The following is a 20,389-nucleotide window of genomic DNA, read 5'->3' on the forward strand; positions in this document are numbered from 1 at the left end:
TGAAAACTTTAGTTCCATTTCCTGAAGTGAAAAGTACGTTTTTGACATACAGCATCTCTGCAATATGTGAAAAATCAAAATCAGAACCTCTCTTGTTAACAAACACTGGCTGTGCTTTTCGGTTGAAATGTTTTCTGCATCCCCAGTAAGACAAATAACCAAAGTTATTGCACCATTACTTTATTGTTAAAACAAAGGAAACGTTTTTTTATAGGACAAAACATTGAAAACCACAATAGCTCCTGGTCCTTTACAGCACAGTTACAAAACACTGAAAAATTAAGCAAAAAGAAACAAAATACAAAAGTACAATTCTCAAACTGGATGTTCACACATACCACTGCTGTTTTTAAAGGGGAAAATCAACCCAATGTTTTTTAACTAGTTTTAAAATGATAGTGTTTACAACTCACAAATCTTTGGATGGATTTGAATGTTCTGCTCTGTTCTATTCAACCGGACATCACACCCATTGGGAAAGAAAAATATAATTAGATCAATTTCTTCAACTTTGAAAATGTACTATTTAAGGTTGATTTCCCCTTTTAATATGACATGTAGGCTTCAAGGACAACCAGCTTGTCATTATGACTGTCATGCCATATCCCTGCTCTGGTGAAATCACGATTATTTATTTATTGACAATCCTGCGTTAACATTTACTTATCACTAAGCAACAGTCAAAGACTAACCTGGATTATTTCCTAACCTGAATTATTTCCTTTAAGGACTTTTGAGAAGAATACAACAAATTCTGTATTATTTTCACTTAAATTAGAAAATCATTTACAACGTTTTCCATACACAACATCGAAAGGGATGGATTGGTTTAAATCACTGGTTGTGCAGTGTTTTAAGTCTTCCATGAGCAATTCTTCACACAGTGATGATTTAGCAAAGTGCAGATCCTGGTTCCATGGATACAGCTTTTATCCATTTGACTGGCACTCCCATAAATACATAACGACCATATACTGTGAATTATTGTTAAAAACAAAGTATGACACATAGCACAATCACAGAATATATTATTATTTATTTATTTTACACGTGTTGCTTTGTTTAATTAGAATATATTTACTGAAAATAATTTGAGTGTCACTCACATTTTAACTTTTTACATTACATTTTCTAAAATTGGTAATAACTAAAGTAGACAAGTTTTTTCATTATTAAAAAGACAAATATCTTGAATGATTAACTGTGACTTCAGTTGTTATATTCTCTATGTGCGGACTGTGAGCTAGGTATTTTTTCTTCAGTGTTGCATTTCTTGACAACAGTGGCATTTCGCAGTGCACAGATACTAACATTGAAAGAGCAGTACGTTGAAACAGCACTTCTAACACTACACAGCCTTCTATTGTGTGTGTGTGTGTGTGTGTGTGTGTTTGTGTGCGTGCGTGCGTGCGCAAGGATATAAATGAGGAATGCATTGACTTTCATGAGGCAATGGCATATGCAAAACAGCATTATTGATTGTCATTCAGCAATGCAAATGACACTTCGTCAGATTTTGGTTTGTTGTAACATACAGTAACACTTGCTTTCACAGTCCCTGTACCTACCTTTACATTCATACTGTAGGCTTATGTTTTTTTTGTAACTTTGTGAATCCTTGCATCCTACCTTGTTATGCTTGTTTTATGGTTCCACGAGCAATCTCTTTTTTTCCTCCTTTCCATTTTATAAAGAGTTTCACTACAGATAACCTTTACTTGATCTCCCCTGCTCCCCATCCCATATCTGACTAGAACAAACCGGTAGATAAGGAAAGCACAAGATTTACAGTATGTTTTAACAGCGGGTGACAGCCAGACGAATTTCCGGAAGTGCATTATTTGTCTATGGGACCTGGCAATAGCAGACGAACAGGCAATGGTCGAAAAGTGGGCGGAGGAACGTCGCACGAAAATATACAAATAATTCATCTTTTCGAACGATGTGTTCTCGCCTGCTGTTAAAACACACTGTTGGAATCTAATGACATTTTCATTTGTGTCAGATAAATATATTCCAGTTCTTATCGTACATCATCATGACTATATCTATTTGCTCAGACACTGACATAAAATTCTCCATTCATTGTCAATGGGAAGTTTGTAGGACAAAGTTTGTGGACAGACAAAAAGCTGTCCACATACTGTATCAACCTATTTCAGTCTGTTGGGAATGAGATTATTTGTTTCCCCACAGAAGCATTCACTATTGAAGTGAGTACTATGCAGATAAACAATATCTTCAGGGTTGGTGGTGGACATTACATTCTGGCTGTAGCTGAACAGAACTTGGGTGAGGCTAGGTTTATGGACCCATGTTATGGGTTTTGTCACTCCTCTGCTCTCTCAGGGCTAATTAAAACCTTTTCATGTGACCCGAGGGATGTTTTACTAAAATAACCTATTTCTGACTGATGATTAGCATGTCAAAAATGTTAACATTTTTGAGCAACATCAATTAGGCATTACTGTCTATAATCGGCATGATAAACTCCTACATTCTGGCACACAGAAGCACCTAAAAAGACAAATGGCATCGACTTCATCTGTGTTTACCCTGATATGGCATGTCAGAATGTCTGCTGCATGTGGAGGGGGAGGGGTGTGGGGTTAGCTTGCCGCATTATCTTCAAGAGGAGTTCTTGTCGGCAATTGACATGTCATACTGCGGAGTGTAAATGTGGCTTTAGCGCTCCAGGAACCACATCTCGTTTCGACGGTTGATGTGAGCAGGGTTGGTGTAGCCAGCTATGATGAAAGAGTCGTTGACACACAAATCACGAGCGTCCAACACCTCAGCCATGGCACGGATCTGATCAACGATGGTCACCTCATTGGTGGGTCCACCAAAAGCCCTGGAAAGAGAGAGGGGGGGGGGTGGGGAGACAAATGGGGAGTGTCAGTGACATGTAATTGACCATGTATGACTTTTGTTTACTGCCATGATGCCATTCATGCTCTCAAAGCTGCAATCCATAACTTGCATGTACTACCTGGGTTATTATCATACGAGGAATTTAAAAAATGGCAGATCTATAAGCTCACAACATGTTGCCTCACAAGTTCACAGCGTGTTTTTTTATATTATTGAGAAGTTCCACAATGACATCACAAAAAGAGATGCCAGGGTTAAATGTGGTTTAAGTGTTTCCTCACTTATATACACATAGTCATTCACATACATGTCAGCTCTGATGGTATTACAACAGCAATAGTGGCATCTACTATGATCTTGTTCTCTAGTACTGACCTTGTGTATACGACAGCAGCGGGCCAGACCTCTATGACGATGTCGGTGTCAACAGGTTTCGGGGGCTGGGCCTGGTGGTTAGTGGGGAGGTAATATCCCACCTTGACGTCACGGGATATCACAGACTGGCTCTTATCTGTATGCACCACCGTGAGAATGGGCAGAGACATGCCCAGATATTCACCTGTGGAGGAGAACAGAAATAACATGTACGCCCCTCTAATGACATCCTGAATACGCACATCACTTGTCAGAATTCTGGGTAAACATATGATCAGGAAGAGGAATGCGATTCACTCGATGTAGAGCCCAGGCTTGAAACTTGTCTTTGAAATTTATTGGAGCATTTTGAGTGTGCAGGTTCTATTCTTCTACCATCTAATGAAAGTAACTTCAGAATGTTTTCGGTATCGTTTGTGGACCCACCTAAGGAATTCTGCTCACAAATGTATTTCATTATCCTCATGAAGCCATAGCAGATGCTCTGCTCGTAGGTGTCTTCACGTACTGTGATGCACGCCCAATTGGCCTTTTCATAACAGCGCTTCTCATATAGAACATCCCCACACTGGAAACAGACGACACAAACACAGAGAATGAGATGGAGAGAGACAGAAGTGAACTCTTATTAGGACCTGCATACCAGCATACATTTTGTTTTTTTTATAATTTTCGATTGGATGCTCTTTCATCCTCAGATGTAGCTGTTGCCTAGTTGTTTCTTGTGATTGAGAATAATGCAGAGAAATAAAGGTTCGGCATTTCGAATTACAATCTAACTGCTGCGTTGAACCAGTATATAATAGGCACTTAAGACAGTGCTCTAAGAGTAAGTAATTAACTCAGGTTAAACCTATTAGACCTTCTTATTTATACATTCCCCATAGGAGATTATTGAGCTTATTGTAGTACCGTAGGTAGGTGGTTGGATTGTCTTTGCCTCAGTGAAAACAAGACCACTCACAGTAGTTGTGTCTAGTAGTGTAGTCTTATAGTTTCAATGCACAGAATGTCATTAAAAAAAGCATCTTATAGTTTTCTAGCTTGGTTTCAATGTACAGAATGTACATTGAACTGTACAGAACTGTAACTGGAGTCTCTCCAGATCTTGAATAAACAGAAGATATATTCTGGTCAGATACTAAGTACCGATTATAGTTTGGAGTTTCCATGTAAAATATCCATTTCAAGTTTTAGTCCTGGTCTACTACACAACTCATTTTTTTCCCATGACAGGCGTGGGCATACAATTCAACGTCAAATTCACGACACTCATGGACGAACAAATGTGCCGATCATTTGTGCCTGCACAAATCAACATTATTTAGCATGTCAAACGGTGTTGTTTGGCACGCAAATTGGCATTGTTAGGCACGTGTCATCAGGCTGTATGGCCCAGTGGGCTTCAATGTATACGTGCTCATTTCACCTTGCTTGCAAAATTGACAATGGCAGTGAGGAGGAAAGACTTACCTTTTCTTTGCGTGTGATGAGTGAGAAAGGGACCTGCTCTCTCTCACTACGTCCATGGTTGTTAGTGGTTAATTGCTGGATGGGCTGGGCCATATCTGTCAGAAAGAAATTAATCTTAGTTGGATAATGTCAGCCTTTTGTCTGCATACTATAAGTGTATAGAATTGCCATTCTTTATGTATGAAAAATGGTTAGATCTGATTCACTTCTAACTCCCTACAGAGATGGAATGAAACATTCAAGCATAATATCTTTTTGGTATATGCATTGCATATTATATAAAACCATATAAATAAGTCATACACTCAACTTCCATGCTCACTGCCAGCAACTTTGTTGGGGAATGAGATGAAGTTATTGCTCTCAAAATTGAATCAACAATTTACAGTGGCCCCAGTGTGTTGATCACTTTCTCTTCAGTGTTTGACACAAAAGAACAGACTTGCTAAGTTGCTAGTTGTTCTAGGACCATATTGGAAAATATTAAAACACCCAAGGTCCACCTACATAATGTACCTTCGGATTTTAACAATTGTATTTAACTATCATCAATATTTAATATCAATGGTCTTTTGTCAGGTGTGTGCTGTGAACAAAAAGTGTATCTCAGTCTTTTTGTCACATTACCAAATGTAACCAAGCAAGCAAGGTAAAAAATAAATAAAAAAAATACAAGGAACACTGACAAATTATACTCTGGGAAATGCCCAGGTTAAAATATATCCTACATGATATATCATAAAAATGTCCCATACTGTTGGGCGGTCGTTCATAATACAATTCAGGTATGACGCTGCGGGCCGTATAAACAATTCCCCCCCGCAGGCCGCACTTTGGACACAGCTGATCTACACTAAGGTTACATCAAAGCTTTCCTACAGTAGCTTGTGTGAGAAAAGCTGGCTCCCTACAGGCCACCAGACTAACAGGACACTGCATGATGCAGGCAATGATGTTTATTAGAACTGATGCTGAGGCAGGAGTATAAACTGCTCAGGGCTGGCATTATCAGCAGCAGGCTGACAATTGCAGATGAATAGTTCACTGTTCTTTACTGGTTGGTCTGTATGTCTAGAAGAAGACTCTACCCTTTGAACTTCACATGGAGTTTATGAAATACAACGGTGGGAAATTCACATTCAAGCTCGAAAGACATGACACGTGATGCACACATACCGTACGCGCATCTTCTAGTTTGGGAAAACTCATCTCCATTAGAAAGTGATAAAGTGCACCATTTTTTTTCAATGTGGCTGATCTTTTCATCAGTCAATGCCAACCTTGGAAAATTGGTAGACCTAGCATTAAGCTTGTCAACTACGCATTTATGTAGGTAAAGTGAGTGTATCAGTGATTGAATGTATCGGATGCTGAACCTGTACGGATAAAAATCCTTGATCAGAGGCGACTGGCTCATCATACCTTTCTCCATTCCAATGCAGACAAAACTTTATTAGCTTATTTTGTTACTAATCCTGTGCTGATATAGATTGACTGAGGGCAAATGCAGGTTTATAGGAAGAGAATGTATGAATCATCATTTGTGTAGCGATTGAATGAAAAATGAATTAAACCCTCTTTCTATTGTCTTACAATTGCTAAATGAAACGCTAAAAAGTACTTGGTATTGATAAAATCGATTTTGTATTGCAAAACAATACAAAGTCAAACGATACGATTTGCTGTTTACATTTCAATATACTTTGATTCTTGAAATTAAAATTGATATGATATTTCGATGCAGATACTATATCATTACACTCCTAATTACTATGGTTATTATTGCTTACTGTTTTATTGCATCTCTTATGGTACTTTCTGCCCCGGACCAAGCGGTAGGGGTTTTGGCAATGACGTACTATAGACTGCAACATGGGGGCGTTGGAAATGACTGAAATGAGAGAAAAGAACAGAACAAAAATGTACTTGCTGCATTGGAATGCTACTTTCGGACAGAACCCCGAACAAGGAGGTGGGGGTTCACCCCCTTTTCTTTGTCTGTTAACATGCTATCTCAAGCAGTTATGTATTGGCACAAGATTTAGTGGAAATGTTGGTCATGACTCGAGCCACAGAAAATGTTGACACCAATAATTGGTCAAAAGGTGGGCATGGCAGATTGGCAGTGGGCAGGTCACAAAAATGTATATAACACATAGCGCCACAACACATTACAGAGTAGACAAACTGCCAACTTGGTGCTCTACTGACAACATTTTCTTTTATTAGGCTACAATTGATTTTTGCACCGGCAATTTTTTGTGCACTGACTAAATAATTTATCCACGTCAGGTGATGGATTGTGTTCCTCTGACCTCCTTTAGCTTTGTAAAGAGCCTTTGTAAATAACAAAGCCATATTTGTGTCCACATATGTGGAAAGTAGGATATAAAATGTTATGCCTTGTGAAAGGCTACTTAGTACTTACTGTAACAGTCGTACCAATGATGACTTTGTCACCAAGTCTTATACTTAGGCCTAACTCAAAATGAGCAAACAAAACTGTGTGATCCCCATTCCCCAACTCCCTGCCAGTTACGCTACACTAAGAAGTTTACTTTGGACTTGACCCCTGGTGGCCTGTTGCCTTAACTACGGTATTTCTAGTATAGGAACTCAAATTGAAATGTGGCAATACATTTGCACATTGAAATTGCAAACTTTAAAGGACTACTTGACCACTTTTCAACCTATCTTCATATAATAGGTCCTCACTAATAATCATGATAAAATGCCACGATTTTCTTCTAGGAGTGTCTCATAGGAGGGCTGTGGGCAGTTCAGAAACCGTTTTCCAGTGACATCATCGATGGGGAATACAAGCTAATGATAATCTAATAATAATTATCTCATGATAATGAAAATCTAAACATTTTTGTAAAAAAAATCTTGTTTAAAAAATAATTCTGCCTAATGATGGTTAATTCAAGATACAAAAAAACTATTACAGTCCATTATCAGACTTTTTAAGGACAGCTGAATATGGAATCAGATATCAAAGATATGTATGGCCGAAGAGATGTTGAAAGGTTCAACTCACCATGCACCGTCTACATTCCAGATACCATAGGTCATACAGTGTTTGCACACAAAAGCACATGCATACACACACACACCTGCACATCCACCGACAGTTCACCTGACTTGACTGGGGGGGAAAAAGGATCTCCTATTCTCCTTTTGCTACAGATTTCTAGATTTTATTCACTTATGCCCTATTTTTGCTTTACAAAATTAAATGAATGAAACATTTTTGAAATGGAACATATACAAGCTGTGACTGTAGAGTTTGTAGATTAGCTATATTGAACATTTTTGAAAAAGATAAATATCCCACCATTCCTAGTTACTCATAAGCAGATGTGCATTGATGGCTATAAATGGTTTATCACTGAAATAAGATATTAAGTGAACAGAGCTTTGATGAATTTACAATTTATTTTCAGCAAGTAGAATTGCTAGGACAGCGTTTGAAAAATGTGAATAACTTCTAGTTCTGTTATGTATTCACCATATGCAGCCAATATGTCATGATATATTTGTATTTATTTTTAAAGTTTGTTATCTGTGAGGCTTATGTGTATTGTGTAATCATCTCCTCATGTATACAATGTTTCAACCACTTTTACCTACTTACTACTTACTACTTTTACTTTTTGCAAAAGGGCAAGTGCTCAAGCCCCCCTAGACCCCCCTCTGCACGTGCCTGTTATTTATATTGTTACAGCATTGTGTCTGTGGTATCAATATGGCACAGCACAGCCAATATAATCGTTCTGCCCACGGAATAAATTTGGAATGTGGATTTAAAGACTGCAGACTGCAGCTGCCCCACTACAATGTTTTAACCCCCCTTTATTTTTGTTTACCTGGAGAGACTTCCACTTGGTGTCCCCTCGCCGCGACCTGCCAGTAGTTCAGCAGCCCCCCCAGATGCTCTTCTTCCATGGTATCCGCCTCATATTCTATGCTTCCATGACCCGAATCCATTTGTGGATTGTCTTCATCAAAGGATTCCAGGTCTTCCAGTGTGATCACCCCGGGACCAGGTCCATAATCGGGGCCGCCGCCGCCATTTAGCGGGCAGCCACCTTGGTCCATTATGGACCCGGTATGAATTAACTAGCCCAATTTAAATTAAAGACCGCGAGTCCAAATACCCCCCCCCCCCCCCCCAACACTGTTGATTAGTCTTGCTGTTTTTATAAACCCACTCGGTGTGATTCTAATCTAACGTCTGGGTCTTTTGGTTCGTAATCGGGATTAGCACAATTTCGTGGTCGAAAAAACAAGCAGATGGCATTTAGTCATTATTATTTATTTATTGTTATTATTTAGTTCCGGAAAGAAATGCACTACTCTATGAAAATAAAGTACGTCCTAAATAGTCGACCGATCACAACAAATAGCGAAAACAACAGCCCGGTCACGTCTTCTTCTGCCCCCTTGGTACGAGACGCCTTCATGGCCTGGTTTGAATGGGATGTTTATAGGAGATGAAGGCGTACCACGTGACATGCTTTATCTCCGCAGACCGCAGTACCACGGTGCCGCGCGCCCAAACGAGCAGATCTACAAGTTATCGACACGTAGCGATGTAACGCGTTGATAGCTTGTAGATCTGCTCTTTTTTTTGCGAGTAGTGACTGACACCCTCCCATCTAAGGTTTGAAGGATAAATTAAATACTGGAGACGAGTGCAAATCGTCCTCGATATTTAATCACATTTAAATTAACAATCACACGTATTAATTTAGGGAATTGCGTTCTCAGTATCATGGGAAAGAAGAGTATTTCATATATTGCAAAACTAATATGCATGTAGGTGGAAAGTTGAGGTTGTGTTTAAGTGTAAGTATGACAGTCAGTGAACATGCATGCATGGCTGTGTTGTTTAGATTAGAACAAGAGGCGAGGAATAGGGCCCCTGCTATAGCCCCATAGCCCCCACAGACTCGACGTCGTTGCCTGCTACAGTTTAAAACACGCCATCATCATGAGAGAGGAAAACATAGAAATGTATTTCCTTCTTTTACCCTATTTTTTGTCATCCATAGCAGCCTGGCCAGCAACCATGTTGCACTTCTCATTGAGCACGTAGAGAGGAGATTACATAATCCTCTCTAGTCTGTGGTCCATGCATTGTTTTGATGTCTGTACTCTGTAGGGTGCAGATGCTAAACGTTGACACACACACACACACACACACACACACACACACCACAGAGACCAACAGGGGACACAGAGGGAGAGGGAAATATCTATACTTTCCTGCAATGCTCTAGTACAGGGAGGGCAGGGGGAGTCTACCTCCAACAGCACAATACCTTTCCTTTTGTACAGCTCTGTTTCTCTGGGATCTATCTAGATTACATTTATATTAGATATTGTCTTCTGATTGAAATAGCCTAATATATTTTCTAGTCAACGATTAGACGACCTACTGTATATCTGAAATTATATTGATCTGTTTGATGATATACAGTAGGTCTAATCAACCAAGTATGACCCTTGTATTGCTTCAACAAACTGTGGCTTGAGAGCAGCCTACTGAGCTCATCGACTTGCATTTTATCTGCCTTATTGTCCGTTTCCTTTCAGAAATAAATGGCAATGGCCATAATATCAGTGGCATAGATGAGCTGACGCACACACACACACACACACACACACACACACACACACACACACACACACACACACACACACACACTGTTCTGCTGCACGTGCTTCTCCTTGCTCACATGCAGTTTGAAAACTGATAGTTCAGTAAGTTTTCTTGTTATTATTAGAAGCCAACAAAGAGCTGGAATGACTTTCTTATTGACTCCCCACGTCACCATGCTCCATGCTCCTCAGCCAATCAGCCTTATCCTGCAGACTGGGCATGCTCTGTGAGGTTACTGATGATGTTGTTGTTGGCTCTCTTCTCTTCTCTTAACCATAATCACAGCCTCTTCTAATTTCACCTTTCAAACTATTGATTGATTGAATAGGTACTTTATTAACAGTTTGCAGGAAAAAGCACAGGAAAGTACAAGGTCTGCTAAGAGGATTTATAACTCAAGAAATTACTATGGCTTGTTTCCATTGGGGTCCTTCATATTCATTTCAATATGGCATTCATGTCTCTTTTCCAGTGCAGTTTTTCTGTGTGCCTGACCAGAGAACCATTGACTGCCATTGACTTATACAGTATATATGTCATTTTCACCATAGAACAAAATATCCTGTGGGTCTCAAAGATGAGTAAAATCAGACCTGTCTGAAGTGAGTGGTACTGTACTGTACTGTACTGTACTGTACTGTACTGTACTGTACTGTACTGTACTGTACTGTACTGTACTGTACTGTAGTGGATGACAGCTACAGTTATCTCAAAATGAGTTGATATTATTTATATAGATACTAAAAAGGATCGGCCCCAGTATACAGTAAAAGACACCTTTTGAAATGGTTAAAAACTCAGACTGGGTATTTCCCGTTTTCACACATTGACGAGGTAGCTTTGAAACCAACTGCAGACATTTGTGTCAAAACCAATGCTGTGTAATCTCTGTAACAAAAGGGAATGATGGACAGTATCAAAAGCCTTTGATAAGGGCTGATGCTAAGTCATTTACAACTAAGGTGGTGGCTGAGATAGTGCTGTGTTTCTCTCTAAAGCCGGATTGATGCGGGTTTAGGACAGAGTGCTCTGAGAGAAATGTTTTAACCTGGTTATTTACCAGGGATTCCATAATTTTAGTTAAACAGGATAGCCTGGAGATCGGTCTGTAATTATTTAAACCTACTCTATCTCCTCCTTTATGCAGGGGGGTTACATGTTTTCCAGGAGATGGGGAATGTGCCTGATAATAGAGAGAGATTAAATATATGCGTTATTTGTTCAAATATTAAGGGTGCAGCAAGTTTAACAAAAATAGGATCTCCTCCAGTCGATTTCCTGGTGTCAATAGCTTGTAGTGCACAAAGAACATCATTACAGGACAATGGTTGAAAGTGAAAGTTAAAATCATGTCTTTCTGCCTTCACCTACATCTGGAATTTCTAATGTATACCGTGTAAAGTGTGGGGCCATTTAGCCGTAAACACATCTGTGATATCTTGACATATCCACTTAATAACCATGACTAGCTCATTCTCAGTTATGTTCTTCTTTATTTAAATCACCAATTAATGCATGACAATGACGCACAGCATAAACTCTGTACATAAGATAGCAGTGGGTCTTGGTGGCACCAGTCAAAAAATATTGAACACATCCTCCGTTTCTTGGAGCTGAGCCAAACTGTAAAAACAGTAGACCTATATCATATATACTTGAAGAGGACAGAATGGTGAAAAAGGAAACGTTGTATATACTGGCATGAGCTGTTTGTTGCAAATAAAACCTTTTGAAGCATTTAAGTGAGTTGCAAGCCCCCACATAGTTTCTCCTAATATCACCAAACCAACAACATAATCAGTTCATGTAGTCATGAGAGGTAAACCCAACACAGGCTCTCAGGTCTATCACTAGAGGGGAGTTTACATGTTTCTGTCAGTACACTTACAGAGGTATAATGTAAATGTACAATATTTAGAGGTATAGTTACATGTGCATATCATTTGACATAGGCCTCTCTATTAGACAGTGTTTCCGCAATGTAAATATTTCTGGTGGGAGACTATTGATTGATTCATGATTGATTGATTGATTAATCTGAATTATCCAATTCAATCGTATCGCTTTCCAGCACTGAAGGTTTGAGCAGACATTTGGCATCATTGTACTGTAGAATGGCTTGATTTAATTTGACTCATTTTTACTAATCTTATGTAATGATTTTAGAAAAGCCTATTTCTGTCCCTTGTAGGCCACAGCTTCCAATTTACATTAAGCCTCATCTCATCTCCATCAGAGATCCATTAGTTCTTCTACCATGCACATTGCACATACAGTACATGCATGATTGATCAAATGTTAATATTGTGTGTGTGTGTGTGTGTGTGTGTGTGTGTGTGTGTGTGTGTGTGTGTGTGTGTGTGTGTGTGTGTGTGTGTGTGTGTGTGTGTGTGTGTGTGTGTGTGTGTGTGTGTGTGTGTGTGTGTGTGTGTGTGTGTGTGTGTGTGTGTGTGTGTGTGTGTTGGTTGTCTTTTAAATGCCAAATTAATGAATTTAGTTTGAATAAGATCTTCAGCCTTTAGTAATAATATTGTTCAAAATGAGGTTTTCATAGACTATTTGATCGTATATGGATTTGGTAGACGATTATCACATTGTGTCACAGACTGACAAAAGCATAAATTAGTGTAGTTCGTCTTGTTTTTCTTCTTCCAAATATTGATTAGATCTGTATATGATGAGGCGCAATCCTCTCCAGATGGGCTGTGACACAGACTGGTCTTCTTCATGGCGAGTGGCATCGGTGACATAGCTGTTTATCTTTTATAAAATGTCAGTGGAATTAGCAGCTGCTATTTAACCCCTTCCCTTTGTCATCAGGAGCTCTTCTGAAAGAAAAACACACCATTCATTTTTATTTTTCACTTATGCCTTGGGTAGCAGTGGCTGATCGATTCATGAATGCACTAAATTTGGACATAATTTAGGGTTAGGGGCACCCGCTGGCCAAGTGGTCCAGGCGCATGCCACATATAGGCTTTGGCCTGACAGCGCGTCACATGTTCGAGCCCCGTTCATCAAGACCTTTGCTGCATGATGTCTCTCCCCTTCTCTCTCTCTTTCCAGTCTATCTTCACTTGATACTATCAATAAAGGCAGAAGAGCAAAATCTTAATTTATTTTATAATAATAATAACAATTTCGGGTTAGGTCGAGTGGGCCCTGATCCAGAAAAGGTTGAGAACCACTGATTTAACTTGTGCTTTCTATTTTGTAACTTGGTAATTTCAGAATAATTTTGACCTGTACTGTACATCTCTATATGTTTCTAACTGGGGTAACTGGGTTGTTTTTTCACCTTGAATAAGCTATGAATCTGTCTGAACAACTTTGGAGTGAACATTTTCTGTAGTAGTAGTAAAACTTGAAAATCAAACTGGGTTGATGACATTATGAAACACCCCATTTGGAAATTGAAGAAATGGTAAATTGCTTTCATTTCTTAACTTTTTATACAGGGCTGAATAAAAAATAAATAAAAGAGTAGCCTTAGAAAGTCTTTAGAAAGTCTGATTTTCAGGAAAAGCATCTCTGCATTTAAGTATTCATTCAGCCTCCCCATGTGATGTTCTGTCTTTTCTCTGTATGATGAATAGATATCCATCTTACATTTGTCTGGCTGCTAGGCTACCTCTAACTACCTTGCTGTTATTACCAGGAAATTAGGACAGAGAAAATAAAGAACCCACTGCATTTATTTTAGATTGACTGTGTGTGTGTGTGTGTGTGTGTGTGTGTGTGTGTGTGTGTGTGTGTGTGTGTGTGTGTGTGTGTGTGTGTGTGTGTGTGTGTGTGTGTGTGTGCGTGCACGTGCACGCACGAGATGGAAATTACAATTAAGTCTTTGTGCATACAGTATGTGCTTGTGGTTCTGTGTGTACACATGAGTTCATGAAGTGTCTAATTTCTAGTCTAATTCACCATTAGCCCTGTCTTCAACTTATTGTGTGTACATAAGTGTATTCTGGCACAGTGCATAGGCAACTTTAGTAGATCTCAGCGTATATTGTTTTTAACATTTCCTACAATTCCATACCACCTTAAAGTTGCTACAGTAAGTATACAATAGGTATTGAACCCTTTTGAAAATCACTATGCTGGTTATTTGATCTAAAATGTTTGTATTACTCTAACACAGCCAATGAGTTAAAATGTAATACACCTGGGGGAAAAACAAACACATTTTAGCTTGAAGAGGGCTTTTAACATAGTGAATGTCTATAAAAATGTACAAGGTAAAAGGTACATTCTTTAATGTTCATTGAGTAAAACATAAAGAAACATTATTAAATATTGTCTGTGCATCTGTCTGTCTGTTCCTGTTCCTTATCTACCAGGTTCTGGAGAAGTTTATGTCTCCTCTGGTCCAGAACCGTGTGATGGCCCACAAAGACTTGCGAACTCTCACCAAATACCAGGTCCTTCTGGCAAGAGATCAGTTCCGCAAGAACCCTCCACCAAACATTACGGTGAAGTGCACATCCCAAACTATGAAGCATTTTCATATACAGTATATATTTACATTTTATTATATTGAATTATTGGCAGCCTTGTTGGCCCAAAATCGACTTTGGAAAATGTTGTCTACTTGTATTATGTATTACTTAAATATTGTGGAGTAAATCTGACAAGTTGCTACATTTCAGAAACCATTTATCTGTATATTTTCCTGTTGACCTTCAGGGGAGCAAAGCTATGTGCATTATCTACCTACTGTATATGATTACAGTATTCTTATTCGGCAAATGGATTACCGGTAACCAGAATCACCTGTATTCACCATTGAATGACTGATTGAATGACTGAAGCGTTATTCATAGTCTGGATTTTTGGTGGTGAGGTGACCACCGAACTACAACATGACGTCACGAGTCGCGGTGAAGAGCAAACCACCGCCACCGCCCCAGCCCTTCTCTCTGTTTTTACTCACCACCGCTCAACGTTATTTCAGCTCCGGTGGTCACCTCACCACCGGAGCGGTGGTCACCTCACCACCAAAAAGCCAGACTATGAATGAGCCTTTAAGGAATCTTCAGACGGTGGACAATATTCTTTTGATATTGCAGGCAGGGGTTTGAATCCAGCCTGACTTACAGTATGTCCTTCTTTTCATCCACAGATGCACCAGAAGGGGGGGTTTGAAGGAGGTTTTGCCCTTTGCATCAGTCTGTTCCATGGCTACGAGCTACTGCTGCAAATGGGGCTCCGATCTCTCTTCTTCTTCTTCCAGGGTATCATGGATGGATCCAGAGGTACAGCACCACCTGAAGGCTTTTACTATTCTTGATTCTTGACTAATCAATGTCCTATATCGGTGTTATTGTCTATGCCCAGGTTTGGAGGAGTAGCCCGTTTAATTGTTGCACGCACATTCCCACTAGGCCAAGGAAGAAATGCCATCCTACATTTTTTCAAATTGGCCTCATGGTGGTGCTATAACAGGCTGGACCGATCGGTGTGAAGCTTTGCACGCACACTCCTTAGAGGCCAAGGAAAATCCTTTCACATCTGCATGTTCTAGTGCCACCAGGAACTAATTTCTTGATAATACTCCTACAGATTTTGTCCAAACATCACGCCAATCAGTACACAAACTACACATTATCTCTAGTCCGATTTTTCATATTACAAAATGTCTCAAATCATGAACACAGCGTCCGATTGCTTTGAAACTTTGCACGCACATTCCCACTAGACCAAGGAAGAAATGCCACCCTTTCCACATTGGCCTATTCAGGAGACCGATTACTCCTACAGATTTTGTCCAAACATCACACAAATCGGTACACATTATCTCTATATTCACGTGATCTGTCTGATTATTTTTTCATATTCTGAAAATAGCCATCCTAATTGGCTAACATTAGCATTTAAAGTTTGCAGGAGTAGCTCGTTTGAAATTCCTCAATTCATGAACAATGTCCCATTGCCATGTAACTTCACATTGGCCTGTTATAGCGCCACCAGGAGGCTGACCGTTGCTTAACACATTTCAAAATATTGTGACTTTTATAACTCTGACAGTAATAAAACAAAACAAATGGACACGTAAGGCTGTACATTACAGTGTACATTGCTAGGCTGTATAGGAGAAGAGACAGCAAAATGTATGAATCTCTTCTGGTCTCAACAATTTGCTACTGATGCATGACATTTGCTTCTGTGTGGATGATCAGAGATGTCCAGGGCACGGAACGAGCTACAAAGGACTCCTATCTTCATGGACCTTTACAGAGAGATGGAGGCAATGTTTGTCAAGCCATCTGCTGGTACGTGAAAGCTCATACACGCTTTGTAATTCCTTCAATCTATTGATTTAATGGCTTCATAATGCCTTTTCAGGGACTCACCTAATCCTGCTCCTCCTTTGAAATGAACCTAATGAACCTAAAATGATGCATATGAATTGTTTTCTTTCACATTATGATAAACGATGCCCCACAACACAATATATACCCTAACCCTAGCCCAACAATAACAATAGTTATAATAAAAAATAAAAAGCCCTGGATAACAAATGCATGCACTACTTATGGAATTCACAGTTGAAGAGTTGTACAACAGTGTTGCAAAGAAAAAAACTGTTTAAAAAGAAAAAAAAATCTTTCGTTCTCACATTTGTGTTATTATTATTTTTTCTCTTGTTTATTCTCTCTATATATCTTGTTTGGTCTCTCATTATTTCGATGTACCGGTAATCATGGTGAAGTCAGGCTGGTACATGGCTGGTAGCAGTGCATCAATTATGTGATTTGTTTAATGATAGATAGGGGCAGGTATTAATAAGATTTATCTTCTTCCTGCTCCTTTTCTTTCTTTTATGGTAAATGTAAAAAGCAGTAATAAAATGATAATCATGTAAAACCATAAATGAAACGAAAGAAATAAAGAAGTTAAAAGTTACTTTGAAGATTTAGATGATTACAAAACATACATTAACAAATTAAGCTCTATTTTATACTTTTAAAAAACAGCAGATCTACAAGCTCGGTTTGTAGGTCTTTTTTGATTAAGTTCATTATGTTTTAATCCAATCCAATTTTGACTTTAAAGTACCTCTTCCAACACTGCTCTCTACCATTAATACTTCTAGGTCCAGATTTCATTTACAGTCATCCTAAACTGCTCAAACTGGAGGAAGTGGTCGTTCAGCACTTCAGACAGTGCTCTGAGAACGTGGGGGACAACAATGGTGATTAGTGTTTGTTTCTCTCTCTCATCTATTTTCTGAGAAGTACTTTAGAAACGAATAACCTATTGAAACCACACTGAAACCACTCTCTTCTCTCTTGCTGGTGTTCAGGGTCAGGTCCAGCCTCTGTCAGTAAACCTCGGGAAGTAAGCACACGTGTGATGATCTTCTCATCGTTCCGCGAGAGCGTGCAAGAGATTGCGGCCATGTTGAACCGCCATCTGCCGCTGATCAAGGTCATGACCTTCATGGGCCAGGCCGCAGGGAAAGGTGTTAAAGGTTTCACTCAGAAGGATCAGTTGGAGGTAGAGACCAAATGCATCATCTCACTTTACCAAACATGTTTACAGCTGGTAAGAGCTGGTTGCAGTTTATCACAGATGATATGCTTGTTTTTGTATCAACCACCATCTCACTAATTAGGATTTGCTTCCTCTTTTTGTCCTGTTCTCATAGGATGTTTATTCTATTGCCAAGTCAGATCAAATTAAATACAATGGCATGCAAATACAGGCATTGGCATACAGGAGTATTGGCATCAAGGAATTTAGAATGAAATCAAAACAAACGTTATTTATAGAGCACATTTAAACGACCATAGATGACCCAGCGCAGCGACTTTCATGAGGATAAGACTTTATCGATAACATAACATTCATAAAATAAATATGCTCTGAAAATGCATGCAGCTTTCTGACCACATAATTTGATGAGATGGATGGGCTGTGAATACTTTTGAGATTTTTCAAGTGGGTCCTGATCCAGAAAAGGTTGGTGCGTCCAATAACTGTGGTTTGTCCCATAGTAGCACAGAGTAGTTCCTTTGCCAGCCATAGCTGGTTTATTATCGTTCTCTTTATTGGCTCACTAATGTTTCTCTCTGCAGACAGTCTTTAACATTCCTTTCCTAATGAATATTAATAATAGCAAACAAGACCTGGGCCAGTTTAGCGGCCCAGGCACCTTGGCTGGTAATCCAGCATGACGGTGTGTTGCGGATTCGAGTCCCGATCCAGACGAACTTTGCTGTGTGACTCCCCCCCCCCCCCCCCCCCCATCTCTCTCCCATTTCCTGTCTACCTACTGTGATCTATCAATAAAGCCAAAAAGCCCCCAAAAATATCTTAAAAAAAAAAAGAATAGCAACAAGATAAGGGTGCTGTTACTAAATGCAAAAAAGATGGTGCTGTACTTTGTGCATAATTATTTATATATATGTATTTTTGACACACTGAATTGACCTGTTTTTAAATGTAAACAAATACAATTGACGTGCAAAACAAAAACAATCTGCAACAGAATAAAAACGAAATGGTGTTAGTACAATTTGAAGTACAGTTGGCAATACAAATGTTCAGGGAATCAAAATTTACATCATGGAATGACCTTTTGATTAAACTATTTCTATAAGCAATTTAAAATAATTGATTTAGCAGATGTTCCTGAACCCGCCTCCTTATTTGTACAGTAGGTGATGATAGGGCCTGACTCCTTGCCCTCTAGGAATAAATGTGTTCGGCTATAGTTTTGCTATTTGTGCCCTCTATGTTTTGGGACATTCGAGCCCGTTAAACCACTTTCACTCATTTGCAAAAATTGTCAAAATAGCTAATCTACAAGCTCACAGCCTCACAATGCAGTTTGTAGATATTTGTGAGTATTGTTTTTCTTTTTAATAGAGGGCATAAGTGGTTAAGTATACTAATCCTTTTTTTGTTTTTGTTTCTTATATCTTATTTCTTATATATTTGTCCACATTTGTCCATTGGTCACAAAACATTTTTTGAGCGGGGACATATTTGACACGGTAGCACACATTTTTATTTATTTATATAGTGCCAAAGGTTATCTCATGCCACTTCACCTATAGAGCAGGTCAAGACCTAGTCTCTCAAGACAGACTGTTGACCACGTCAACATGCACTGTTTTGCCAATGGGTACCCAGATTGGTCAAGACCATACTTCTAACAATAACTATGATAACAGTCTGCCACCAACCCACCATAGTCCATCCTCTGAAAGTCTTAGCAAAGTATTGAATATATCTGAACGACATTGGCTTCAATGGGATCAATGTCTTGGTAGGACACCCCTCTTATAAATACTTTTGAGCAAGTAGTTGAAGGATTTACCACTTTATCAGTGGGACTTAAATTAAAAATGTGATTGTAATTAAAATACCCGCTTGCACTCCAGGTGGTACGTCAGTTCCGCGAGGGGGGCTTCAACACGATCGTGTCGACCTGTGTCGGGGAGGAGGGTCTGGACATCGGGGAGGTGGACCTCATCATTGTTTTTGATGCTCAGAAGAGCCCCGTCCGCCTGGTGCAGCGCATGGGTCGCACTGGACGCAAGCGGCAGGGACGGATCGTAGTCATCCTGGCAGAGGGACGTGAAGAGAAGGTGAGTGAACAGAAATAGCAGATTAGATCTGCTATTTTTGAGGGGAGCTATATACAGCTTTTGTCCCCACACGTCTCATTGACAATGAAAGGGGAATTCAGGTCAAATAATAATACGCTAAATCTTGTCCCTACACGTCTCAAGATTTGCCATTGACAATGAAAGGAGAAATTTGGTAAAATTCCGCTAAATATGACGTAAATTAAACATTAAACGCCATTGACAATGAAGGAAAACTTATGTCATTATGTAGACGAGCAAGTCAGCTAACCAATCACAGGCAACAGGCATTCTGATTGGCCAGTATGAGATGATGCATGATGATGTAAGATGATAAGAGCGCCCCTCACTTCACACGGGTGTGATTTATTTTTCTATTTAAATGCTTTTAAGGCATTTTGCA

At 39.3% G+C, this 20,389-nt stretch overlaps 2 protein-coding genes across 3 annotated transcripts in view; one reads left to right on the forward strand and one right to left on the reverse strand.

Annotated features, from left to right (window-relative positions):
• Window positions 1–20,389, forward strand: part of fancm (FA complementation group M) — a 39,239-nt gene that overhangs the window by 2,740 nt on the left and 16,110 nt on the right. For both annotated transcript variants that reach the window (XM_080783694.1, XM_080783695.1), the window contains exons 5-10: window positions 14,728–14,859; window positions 15,510–15,642; window positions 16,567–16,659; window positions 17,484–17,582; window positions 17,694–17,887; window positions 19,780–19,986. In XM_080783694.1, coding sequence (XP_080639820.1) covers window positions 14,728–14,859; window positions 15,510–15,642; window positions 16,567–16,659; window positions 17,484–17,582; window positions 17,694–17,887; window positions 19,780–19,986 — 858 coding nt within the window. The remainder of the gene's footprint in view (window positions 1–14,727; window positions 14,860–15,509; window positions 15,643–16,566; window positions 16,660–17,483; window positions 17,583–17,693; window positions 17,888–19,779; window positions 19,987–20,389) is intronic.
• Window positions 1,210–9,177, reverse strand: soul3 (heme-binding protein soul3). Its single transcript, XM_080783697.1, has 5 exons — window positions 8,592–9,177; window positions 4,723–4,817; window positions 3,676–3,817; window positions 3,250–3,433; window positions 1,210–2,854 (listed from the first exon to the last, which is right to left on the reverse strand). The coding sequence occupies exons 1-5, from the start codon at window positions 8,821–8,823 to the stop codon at window positions 2,686–2,688; spliced, it is 822 nt and encodes a 273-aa protein (XP_080639823.1). The 5' UTR covers window positions 8,824–9,177; the 3' UTR covers window positions 1,210–2,685.

The sequence above is a fragment of the Protomyctophum bolini genome (genome assembly GCF_963924005.1).
Source record: "Protomyctophum bolini genome assembly, chromosome: 15".
Classification (NCBI taxonomy): Eukaryota; Metazoa; Chordata; class Actinopteri; order Myctophiformes; family Myctophidae; genus Protomyctophum; species Protomyctophum bolini.